Consider the following 13095-nt stretch of genomic DNA (forward strand, 5'->3'; position numbering starts at 1 on the left):
AATTTAGTTTCTTCGAGGGCATCCACCCTGTCCTTCAAGCTCTCATATAGGCCCACAAGAACGCCGAGTTGTTGCCTGATATCGATACACTCCTTGCATCGCGCACACACAAAGACATCCCCCTTGGCAGTATCATGTCCCGTACCCGATTGCTCTGCAATCGGGTACGGGACATGATACTGCCAAGGGGGATGCTGAGGCTTTTGCAATTAAGAATACCGGACAATCCTAATCATACATCCAATACGCTTGATCTTTTTCTCACAAACAACCCTTCTAAGTACACGGTTGAAGTGAGAGGTCCTTTAGGCACTTCCGATCACAACTTGGTGATTGTCTCTTCTCCTATGGAACCTGTATCTCGTGGCTATTCCCAACCTCGTATTGTTTGGCATTAGAAGAATGCAAAATGGGATGACCTGCGAGACTTCTTTTCCTTGGTCGGATTACTGTTTCAAAACTTCTGATGTCAAAGTTTGCTCAGATCGTTTCAGTGAAATTATTCTTGTGGAATGGAATCCTATATCCCACACTCCACTTTAAAATTTCGTCCTTTATCTAAACCTTGGTTTTCCAATAAATGTGCTAAGGCTGTTAAAAGAAGAGTGTTGCATATCGTAATTGGCTTGTTTATAATTCTTCAGTTTCATTTTCTGCGTACACCAAAGCTCGCAACAATTGTAAAGCAGTTATTAATCAGTCCAAACTAGAGTTTGAACAGGCTAAGAGTAGAAAACTTGCTTCTTGCCCTAATGATAGCCGAGTATTCTGGTCTTTTGCCAAAGCCATTGGCCGCAACTTTTGCCCATCTCTGATCCCACCTCTGTCCAAACCAGATGGTTCTGTTGTCACTTCAGCCAAGGATAAAGCTGACCTGCTAGCATCCCATTTTTCTTCCAACTCATGTATTAATGATCTTGGTAAAACACCTCCCGCCATTCCCAACACGCTCCATTCAATGGCCCCTGTGGTCTTCCGTCAAAAGGATGTCAGAAGGATTTTGACGAATCTTGATGCTAAGAACGCTCCAGGTCCCGATGATATTTCTCCACTTGTTCTCAAAACCTGTGCTCCTGAACTTACTCCTATTCTTTGCCGCCTTTTTTCACTTTCTTATTCCACAGGTATTTTTCCTTCTGCTTGGAAATTTGCTCATATCCAGCCAGTTCCTAAAAAGGGTGACAAATCCCTTCCATCCAATTAACGTCCCATTGCAATTACTTCTACTCTCTCTAAAGTAATGGAGAAATCAATTAGCCACCAACTCTTAAACTACCTAGAAACCTTCCGTCTGATCAACGATCGCCAGTATGGATTCCGTCAGTGTCGATCCACTGGTGATATTCTGCCTTTTGTTACCCATTTATGGACTAATTCAATGGAAAGGTTCGGTGAAACACAAGTAGTTGCTCTTGACATCTCAAAGGCTTTCGATCGTGTTTGGCATAAAGGTCTTCTAAACAAACTTCCATCTTATGGTTTGCCAACTGTTTTTAGTAATTGGTTATCCAGTTTTCTCTCTGATCGTTCACCGAGGGTGATGGTAGATGGCTAATGCCGGTGTCCCCCAAGGTAAAGTTCTTTCCCCCACTCTTTTCCTCTTGTATATTAATGACCTTCTTCCATTGAATGGAAATCCTATCCATAGTTTAGCCGATGATAGCAAATTGCATTCCACTTTCCATTTTGAGAAACCCTGTCCTGCTCAATCAGCTTCAACTTCTCGAAAATATGCTACCAATTCCTTAAATGCCGATCTTCAGGTAATTCTCCAGTGAGGCAAAGACAACTTAGTTGATTTCAACCCTTCTAAAACCCAGTCTTGTCTTATATCTCGCAAAAAAGGATTCTTCTGCTCCTATGCTATCTTTAGTGACACTCCGATTTCTAGGCAAAATGATATATCTCTTTTGGGATTACCCTGACTTCTAATCTCTCTTGGCACAAGCACATTACAAATATTGCTTCCTCTGCATCTAAAAAACTTGGTTTTCTCTTTCGCTCTTGGCGTTACTTTTCTTCCAAACAGCTGCTCACTCTGTATAAATCGCAAATCCACCCTGCCAGGGAATATTGTTCCCGCATCTGGGGCGGTGACCCAAAACCTCTCTCAGGCTTCTTGATTCCATTCAGAAGAGGGCAGTTAGGTTAATTAATGATTCATCTTTAACAAAGTCTCTCCACTTGCTGTCTCATAAACATACTGTTTCTGCTGCATGCCTCTTCTACAGATACTTCCATGGGCACTGTTCTTCTGAATTGGCTTCTATAATTCCCGCTCTCTCTCTCTCTTTCAAAACAGTCCGAAAACGTGCCGCCACCAGCCAACATCCATTTACTGTCCAACTCCAAACTCACAGAACCAACTTTTCATCTTCCTCGTTTATTCATTCAACTGCCGTTTTCTGGAACAACCTTCCTTCATATGTATTTCCTGAAAATTACAGTCTACAGAAGTTCAAGTCCATTGTCAACAAATATCTTCTTTCGTCTTCTCAACCTCCAACCCAAGCACGGTACTACTATAGGTTCTAATACCTCTCGTGTTTCGGGTTTACATAAAAAAAAATATATATATATATTTTTTTTAATATTTTATATATATATACAGAGGGAGAAGCTGACCGGGCTAGCCAAGTGGGTAAAGTGCCTGCCTGGCAACCCAAAGGTTGCAGGTTCGATTCCCGCCTCGGGCTTGGATCAAAGTACTGCAAAAACCTTGGGAGGTGCATTATGGCCACAGAAGCCTATGCGCCAACAACTACCAAAAAAAAAAAAAACAAGTAATATAAAAAAATTTTTTTTAAAGTCAATTCCTACTTAGGTCAACAAAGAAAAATTTTATTTTAGTTACTTTTTATTAAATAATTAAAATTAATATAAATATGTATATACATATGATAGAATCACAATATTAAGTGGCAAAATATAAAGCGAATTTCCTTGCAATTTTCCATTTTCCTTTCTATATATGGTGTTGGACTATTATTTTTATTCACATGTTTCATTTTCCATTTTGTTCCCTCCTTGACTCAGACTAGAACCCAGAATGAAAAAAGAATCTGAAAAAGAAATTTTTTTCCAGCCATCTACATGCTTCACCACTGACGGTATTTATTCCTAAATTTATATCCTGCTAAATATCTTATATAAGAGAAATTTTTTTCTCCCATATAAAACTAAAATTAATTAATTAAATTTAATTAATGAATTAATATTTGAAAAAACTGGTTTAAAAATATGTATTTGAACTTGAGTGGATGAATAACAAAAATTTATCAAAAAATTATTGATTTTCGCAAGAATTGAACTCGCATTCTTCACCTTCACGTGAAAAATACTGAAATCCTTGCATTTTACCGATTGAGCTACTGCCTGTTGATTTCAATTTTATTCCTAAATTTATATCCTGCTAAATATCTTATATAAGAGAAATTTTTTTCTCCCATATAAAACTAAAATTAATTAATTAAATTTAATTAATGAATTAATATTTGAAAAACTGTATTAACATCAAGTGTCATCCACTACAAGTTTAAAAAAATTTATTTGAACTTCAGTGTATGAATAAAAAGTATTTTATTAACGAATGAAAATTTGAACAAGATATATAAATATATATAGGGAGAGTGTGAACTAATAGTAGGAATTGAAAAAAAAAAAAAAAAAAAACAGGGTGCCGTTATTTAAAAAAAGGTTGAAAACCACTGCTCTATGATAATTATTTCTGAAAAAAAAAAAAAAAAAATGGTCACTCTTTAATTGTTGGTCTTAGTGCCTTCAATGATAGCTTTTAAGTTTTCAAATTGTGCTGTTGGTTAGAAAATTTTGTGTTGCTGTTTTCACATCAGCATCGGTATTCCTTTTGTATGTTGACTTTTTTTTTTTTTTTTTTACTTACTGTTCATTAGTTTTCATTAGCATGAGATCTCCGATTATACCTATTACGGTGAACTTTTAAGCAATTCTGAAGAGAGTTAACTAGTTGTAAAAGCAACGTTGTTTCTTTTGCATCTGATTCAAACCGTTCCTGGGGTAAAATGATTCACGGTGTGTTGTGTTGAGTTTAGCAGTGATATATGTGTGCTCAGGGCTGTTTGTGAGGTTCAAACTCAGTTAGCATCAAAAGGGCCAACAAGGTCCGATTCGTACAAGTCTTCGTGAGTCATTTTTATGACTATGAATTGGTGATACTGTGATAGGGGAACTCTGGAACCATACATATGTCTTCCCAAAAAAAAAAAAAGTCAGTGTCTCAAGTTCAAAGCAAAAAGATGAAATGCTCTTTCCCCTTCTCTGAAAATCGTACAACCAATGGAAAGAATTATCTTCAAAATTTCAAATCAAAATCGTTGGCTGTGACTTGATGTAAACTCCCCCGAAAATATAAACCCTCAGGCGCGAGTTCAGTATTTCCTCATGAAATACTACTGTGAGCGTTACTACTATGAGCATTAAGTTTAACTCTGAAAATCGAGTTGCTTGTGATCAAGCAGAAAGTTAATAATGTTTAAAAAGTCATAAGTGCTTTGTCTATTCGTTACACAGACTAAACAAACCATCAGCATTGAAATTTTGCTCCTTAAAATTAGAGATTGTTCATAATTTCCCGAGTGATAGTTGGTGATATGATCCGTGATATAGTAGTTCTGAGTTTCGATAAGAACCAGTTCCGAAGTCGCAGCTCCGCGTACTAGTTCCAGGAATGTGCAAGGGATATGTGGGTTTAAAAAGTCTTATTTCTCTATTTGTGTGTTGGGGTTAAGAAGTATATGTGATTACTACCTGTTTCTCGGTAGACTGCAAAGACATATGAATATTTAAAATAGACTCTCTCTCTCGTCTTTGTTTCCAATATAAACGCACATATTTTTCAATAAAAACTCAGGCAAAAAATAAGAATTTACCCGTTTCGGGTTTAATTAAATGAAAAATGTCAATTTTAATTCAGATTACAGAAGCAAAAATGCATTATTACATATAATTTTATTCTGTATACACTGGAACATGTCAATTTTTTATTCAGCTAATATCAAGAAAATGTATTTTTTGGATCTATCATAAAATCGTATTCACATGTCTTGAAGATAAAAACGGGTAATTTCGTTCTCTTCAAACAGACCGGAAACGATCTTGAAATGCGTCGGAATCTTCAAAGCTATATGCTTCTTGAGCGGATGCCAGTCAAACTGATAGAAACGGTGTGTGCAGGCGGATTTTCACTAGTGATATTCAAGTGAACAAGGGAGATTAAAAAGACACTGCATTCTTTCTGTCGTTTGAAGTTGTATATGGTTTGTGCTTTCATATAGCTAAGTGGAAAAAATGTTTTCTTGTTGCTTCACAATGTGTAACTTTGTGATACAGTTGACATGGAGATGAATTTATTTCCAATTAATGATACGAAAATCTTGAAATGTATGTGAATTATCGTTTTGTGTGTTTGTGCTTTGCGAAGCAACTGCACAATTCTGCTTCCACAGTGGAGCAGCCCTGGTGAGTTTTTGATTCAGTTTGACAGCGCAACTCCAAAACAAAAGCTTTAGTGACTATACCTTTATTAAGTGGTTAAATAGTTTTTGGCTTTTGTAAATGATATCAGCACCTATGTTTACTAAGAGTAAGCTTAAGTAGATTTTAAATTCAATCTTAAACTTTTAACTTTAGGAATTTTTACCATTAAGTCGATCCGGAGATTGTGAAAACACACAGACATGCATGCTCATGCATTGCAGATACAGTGGAATCATACATGAAAATGTTTTCAATCACACACACATGAGCACAATAATTTTTTTTAATTGTTAAACTGTTGATGTTATTTGCTGGCCTATTAAGAAGCAAATGGCACCATTAATATTGGTAATTTTAAGTTTTTGAGAAAACAACATTGTTATTTGGTGGTTACTAAAAGAAACACATGTCTGCTTTGCATACACACTTCAATTGCTTGACAAAACTAAATGGTTGATCGTAACATGTGTGTTTTGGTTTGTTTTTGGAAATTTAAGTAGTCAAAAACCACACTTGATAATGCTAAAATATACAGTTTTATTCTTGAGGTAATATCGAAAATAACCTAAAATGCCAACCTTTTTAACGTTGGTAATTTTCACTTAAACTCATTTAAGCAAGCAAGCACGCTTGATGTTGCTTAATATACACTTTCATTGTTGTTGTTGTGACAGCTAAAACGGCAAACTTAAATTTGGCAATTTTCTCATTAACATCTTGTGCTAACAACTAAAACGGCAAAATTACAATCTTAAGGAAAAACTAACTGCAGTCACTGAGAAATAGTTTTGCGAAAAATGAACACAAACAGACATGGGAAAAAACAAAATATATTTCTTTCTGAAGAAGGGAAATAAATATCAGGTTATATTTTCAACCAATCAGAAATCATTTGCAGATACAGTGGATTCAGATATTAAAACATTTTTAGACACACTCACACATAGGCTTTGCACTTTTAAAACTTTTTCCCAATTTGGATCCATCAGAAATCATATTCATATCTTGAACATAAACGAGTGTTTATGTTCACTTCAAAAAGGAAATGTCCCACTCCTGAAATGGATTGGTAACTCCCAAAAGCGATTTTCACTACTACTCTTCCCGAATGGAAATGGTCAGCTTAGTTAACTGGAGTTAGTGGCGTGTACAGTCGTGTTTTGTGAAGATGAAGTCTGATGATATTCAAAAATAACCAGTGAAAATAAATTTGCATTATATTGTTTCAATATGTAAACGGCTTGTGTTTCCCAAAATTTTTCTGCTCTGCAGTTATCACTTGTGACGATGTAAATTTGTACTCAGTTAAAAATGAAAATAATCTTTGTGTTGTTCTTTCTGGGAAAAAGTGTAAACAACCACTTTCATACATTTGAGAAGTTCATTCTACTCAACAATGAGAATAGAACAGAAATCTTGGTTTTTTATGTTCTTTTCAACTCAGTTAGAATCAAAATGAGCCAATTCGTACAACTCGTTGGCAGTAGTTTTCGAATGCAGGCAAAAGTGTATCTCGGGGCAGATTGAATTTATGTTCTGCTGCTAATATGTAAGTAAACTCTTTTACACTCAACCAACTGAAAAAGGCCTAAAATCTAGCCATGCAGTAGAATCAATTGCCATGTGATTTTCATGTGTGTGTGTGGGTAGTTAGGGTCGAGAATTGAGTGTACTTTGCAAATTTCCCCCATCAGGTAAGTGCAAATAAAGGGTTGAATGTTTTGGAATAGTTTGCTTTTGAAATTTTATCAGTCCTTGTTATTCCTTAACATAATTACTGTGGATAGAGCTAAAGGTAGAAAAATAAAATGCTGACGATAGAAATATATATTCTGGATAAGTTTCTCAAGGGAAAATATCCATTTTAATTCCAAAGAAGAACAATATAACCAGAATAAAATCGAATTGTCTAGTTCTCAATATTCACAAATTACAATTTTTGTGATTTACAATCACTGCAGATAAAACTTGATAAGAGCACGCACGCACGCACGCACGCACACGCACACACACACACACACACACACACAGGTTTAAGTTTTCAAGAACAGGTGGCTTTCAAGAACAGCTGGAAGCTTTTCAAGAACAGGTGGAACTTACGACAACAAACACTAAGAATGCACACAATGTTATTTTCAGGTATCAACATCAGATGGAAACAGCAAGGATTTTATCTTTCGGGGGGAAAAATAGTTTTTCATCCCGCACACAAGGTGCCTTGTCTGCAATGCAAACGTGTGGTGGCGGCGGCAGCAGTGGCCCCCCACAACATAAGCATCCCCAAAATACACCTTCCCAATTAATACCCACAATGCATTGCCGAATAATTAACGCTAAAAACATTCACAAAAATTCACTATGACGTCACAATCAATACATTCAAAGACTACATCTAACCCAAATCTAACAGGGGAACCTGCAATCGCGAGGTAAGATTACCGTTCACCAATGATAATAACTCCAGTTCGTGCCCCAGACCCAAGAGGCAAAATTAAATTCTGAAATTACAACTAATGGCATCTATTGAGAAAAAATAAAACATCCACCAGAAAATATAATCCGACCGGGCTAGCCGGGTGGGTAAAGTGCCTGCCTGGCAACCCAAAGGTCGCGGGTTCGAATCCCGCCTCGGGCTTGGATCAAAGTACTGCAAAAATCTCGGGAGGTGCATTATGGCTACAGAAGCCGATGCGCCAACAACTACCAAAAAATATATAAAGGCATACCTCGGTTAACGTTACCTCTGATAACGAAGTCCACAATTTCAAGCCCCATTTAACATAAAAAATATTCCAGTTTAATCACCTGAAATCTAAACAAACTGAAGAAATTACGGAAACCTTTGGGGCTTCTCATGGTTGGTTCGAGAAATTTAAAAAGCGGGCCAGGATTCATAGTGTAAAATTAACAGGAGAAGTTTCCAGAAAAACTAAAGGAAATAATTGAACGTCAAAAATTTCCACCAAATTTGGTGTTCAATGTTGACGAAAGCGGTTTGTTCTGGAAACGGCTACCAACAAAAAGCTTCATTTCTATTGAAGAAAAATCAGCTGCTGGGTTCAAAGCAGCCAAAGACCATTTAACGTTACTCTTTGGATCAAATGCCTCTGGCGATTATAAATTAAAATTGTTATTAGTTTACCATTCAGAAAATCCGAGGGCGTTAAAAGGTAACATAAAAATGAATTTACCTGTAATATGGAAAGCAAATAGAAAAGCGTGGGTTACCAAGGAGTTATTTACTGATTGGTTTGTTAACCACTTTTGTCCTGAAGTAAAACGGTATTGTCAAAAAAACAACTTTGAAGAAAAAGCTCTTTTGTTGTTAGACAATGCTCAGGGACATCCTACTGATCTTAACACGTTGGACACATGCATTCTGTCAAAGTTGTGTTTCTTCCAGCAAACACAACTTCCCTAATTCAACCATTGGATCAGGGAGTAATAGCATCATTTAAAGCTTATTATCTGCGTCGAACATTAAGCAGTTTAACTGAACTAGAGGATAAAGAGGAAATGACAGTTAAAACTTTTTGGAAAACCTACAGCATTAAAAACGCAATTGAAAACATTGATAGTTCTTGGAAAGAAGTCACTAAGAAATGCTTACATGGAGTTTGGCGCAAAATATGGCCATAAGTTGTACTAGAAGAAGAAAATAACATCCAAGAAATTAGAAATGAAGTTATCCAGATGGCTCAATCAATAGGTTTCGAAAATGTCGATGAAGAGGATGTTAGAAATTTATTGAATGCAGAAGATGATGGTTTTTCAGTGGAAGATTTAGAAAACCTTGTTAGCAATGAAGACAAAGATGAAGACGAAGTTAAAGAAGTTCCTGCTGAAAAAGTGTTAACAACCAAAGGTTTAAAAAGGCTAAAATGACAATGAAAACGTTTTAAATTTTTTTAGTGAAAATGATCCTGATTTAGGAAGAAGTTTTATTGTTAAGCGATCAGTGTTAAATGCAATAATTCCATATAGGCAATTGTTAAATGAAAGAGAAAAAAAGCATAAGCAATCAACTTTAGACTCATATTTTAAAATGTGATTTAACTTTGTATGTAAGTTGACTGTTTATTTAATAAAACTTTTCTTTGTTCGAAAAAAAAGCTTTTCATTTTCTTTACGTAGGAACGTATCCCTATTCTAGCCATAGTATTTTTACCTCTGAAAACGAAGTTTCGCTTAACGAAGTAATTTCGTGGAATGCATCCTATTCGTTATTCGAGGTATGCCTGTATATATAAACCAATTTTCCTCCCACCTTCTGAGTGGCGAACCTGCCTGCCATACTGACGTTTCGTTCATACCTACTGGTGATACTACTTATCACTAATTTTAAAAATTCTGAAGGAAATTATGAAGCTAAAATTGAGAGCACGTTGAAGTTGAAAGAATTTGAAGAAATCGAAAGTAAGATCAGGACAAAACTGTTGCATTAATAACTTAAGGATAAGTTATTAATGCAACAGAGTAATTTTAAATTAAATAAAGAAAATAATGATACTATTGACGATGAGGAATTGAAAGAGATTTTAAACATACGCTACCTGGAATCATAGAATATGAAAGAACTTTCATCTCCCTGGCAAGATGGTGAAAAACGAATAAGAAATTTAAGTTTTCTGATAAAATATGAAATAAAAATTTAATAATTTTAGAGATTTTGTTGAAGACAGTTTATCTTTAAAATCGAGTGAAATTCCCTATTCAATTAAGAAAGCCAGAAATATCTTTGAACCCACTGCGATTAGGAGTGCTGAAGCTGAGCGAGATTTCAGCATAAATGAATAATATTGTGACAATTGAATGCGTTACAGATTATGAAGACCATATACATCTAAATGGAAAACTATTGCTTCGATTTGATCCGAATTGTTACGTCAAATCATCGCTCAGGTATTGAGCAAAGCAGAAGATGGACAACATATATTAATAAAGAAGTAAACTGCATATGGCAATTTTTAGAATAAATTTTTCTTGAATATTTGTATAATAATTTTTTTCATGTAATCTGTGATTTTTGTGTACCCTTTCAAGAAGTTTGTTTTTTATGTAATATTTGTTTTTATACTGTAGAATGTTTTGTGATAGTTTTTGTTATTTGTGATATGGGAAATATTTCATGTTATTTTTTATTTGCAATAGTAAAATTTTATCATGAAAAAAATGTATCCATTATATTTCCCTAGTTGTTAAAAAAGAGAGACAGACGAATAAAAAAGTGGTAGATAGTTTTATATGAATCCTTCACGTTTATTTTAGGTATTTTGATTTGTATATTGATTACGAAATAAGAGCTTTTGTATTGTATATATTTTATTGATCATTCGCAAATTTTCATAATTTCTGGAAGACAAGATACAATGGATTTATGATAACTAAAGTAAGAGATGTATACTTGCAACTGCAACATAACTAAATGTCTAGAAAACAGAGTCAATTGAAATACCAATCTTGCAGTTGAAACGACATACGCAGCTGTTCGGGGCACCTAACAATGGAATGTTACGAAAATGCAAGATGTAAAAATAAACTGTTGACAAATATTTGTATTATTGCAGTCATATGACAAATACTTGTATTGTTGCAATCATACATACTTCAGGAAGTATGATTGTGATGTCATATTATTCAAAAATTCTAAAAACTTAAAACTCGAGAGACTATCGTGTCCAGGTATTATCGTAAGGGGGGGCATGATGACCAGGCTGACTCCAGATATCGTACTGGTCACGAAAAATGCGTCACGTGCTCTAATCACACTACTAGTGAGTGCTCTGCGCAGACTAGTAGTGTGAACATCAGAAGCACCTCTGGTGGAAACGTACAGCGGATGACGTCAATTCCATGATGTCATCCGCTGCAGGAATCCCCAAGGATGTTTCACATCAAAAAATCCAAAGTATAATTGTATCTTAACAACAATGAATGAGAGTTTTACTCAGTGATATGCATTTGTTTATGCCGGGTTAAAATTAGAGTGAACAGAGTATAATGCCTGAAAAAATGGAAGACACTGGCTATTCATCTTCCATCATGTGATAATCACAAAAAAAACTGCCTTGTGGTATGCAGCGTTTTTTTTTTTCTAACATGCATTTCCAGAGAAATATGTAGCTCTAAAAGCATTTCTGCAGTTCAAAATTATTATATTTTAATACATATACAGTATATATCTGTTCAAAAAAATTATCTGTTCATTTCAATAACTGTTCCTAAAAATATAGTTCACATATATATTAAAGTGTATACACATGTATCTCAAAACTCACGTAACATAAAGGTCACCTGTAAATAAGTAAACTCAAATAAGTAATAAAAATCAATAATTTCTATTTCCAAAAAAGATAGATTCATTCTTTCCCTAATGTCAGATATAGGATCATGGAATTAAAAATAAATAAATAAGAAATCTCACCTTGAAATTTAAAGCATTTGTATGATTTTATTTAATTTTTATTTTTTGATACCTGGGAATGCCAAGGTGTTCCTTGTGGTTTACTGTTACTATGACTCATAACGTTACGAATACCTGCAACCAAGATGAAAACCTGCAATATACATCAAGTATTATAATATATTTATAAACAAAAGCTACTATATATCATTTACAACTACATAACTATATATTAACAGAATGCTTTTAGTAAAATGTGAAAGGAGATAAAACAGCTACTTGTTTTTACCTAGTGTAATCCATAAATCCAATAGCAATATGTTCACACACAAAAAAAATAAGATTGTCATTATATTCATTCTAAGTAATCACAATTGGAAAGTCATTTTCCACTGTAAATATTTCATATATTCTAATTAAAATAATTAATAAATTTGATGAATTATAATCACAACCTGTGGTAGTAGGAGGTGGGGGAATTTGTATAAGTATAATTTGTATTTGTATGAGTGACAGACAGTATTAAGAGGAAATCAACAGGTGAATATCTGACATACTATGACCAGCCTAGGTCATTGAATGAAACGAAAAATGCCCCTCTCCCCAAAATGTCCCGATGTTCATTTTGTTGTCTTTCAACCATAAATAGGTCTGTGTTCATTTCACTACCTCTGAGAGCCAGAGCAAGGATGAGGCTGCTTCTAAATTTCCATATTAATAGTCTAGGAATCCAAATTACCCTGTAACATTATATGCAGTAGCCTGCCAAACATTTAATAAGAATTATATAATTTAAAAAGAATTTAATAATAACTGAGACAATATTAAGAGGAAATCAATAGGTGAATATCTGACATACTATGTCCAGCCTAGATCACTGAATGCAATGAAAAATGCCCCTCTCCCCAAACGGTCCCAATGTTCATTTTGTTGTCTTTCAACCATAAATAGGTCTGTGTTCATTTCACTACCTCTGTTGTTATTGTTTGTTATTTGTTTTTTTTTTTTTTTTTTTTTAGGAGCATTAGCAACTAAGGCCATATTGCTCCGGGATATGCAGTGGTCATTCCCTGACCTTTCCGCATCTTCCGTATTTGGTGGCGACGGGCTCGAACCCCGGTCTAATCAAGAAGTGTGTGCTACGCACTGCTGCTCCATCCCACCTGGCTACAGAGGCG

The 13095-nt window shown here is 34.8% G+C and overlaps 1 protein-coding gene across 2 annotated transcripts in view; it reads right to left on the reverse strand.

Moving 5' to 3' along the window:
- The window catches only part of LOC150075072 (uncharacterized), a 366189-nt gene that overhangs the window by 312778 nt on the left and 40316 nt on the right, over window positions 1-13095 (reverse strand). For both annotated transcript variants that reach the window (XM_090388223.1, XM_090388222.1), the window contains exon 2: window positions 11991-12071. In XM_090388223.1, coding sequence (XP_090244349.1) covers window positions 11991-12038 — 48 coding nt within the window. In that variant the 5' untranslated portion in view covers window positions 12039-12071. The remainder of the gene's footprint in view (window positions 1-11990; window positions 12072-13095) is intronic.

Source organism: Mastigoproctus giganteus, chromosome 14 (assembly GCF_048544385.1).
Source record: "Mastigoproctus giganteus isolate SK-2022 chromosome 14, ASM4854438v1, whole genome shotgun sequence".
In the NCBI taxonomy this organism is placed as follows: Eukaryota; Metazoa; Arthropoda; class Arachnida; order Uropygi; family Thelyphonidae; genus Mastigoproctus; species Mastigoproctus giganteus.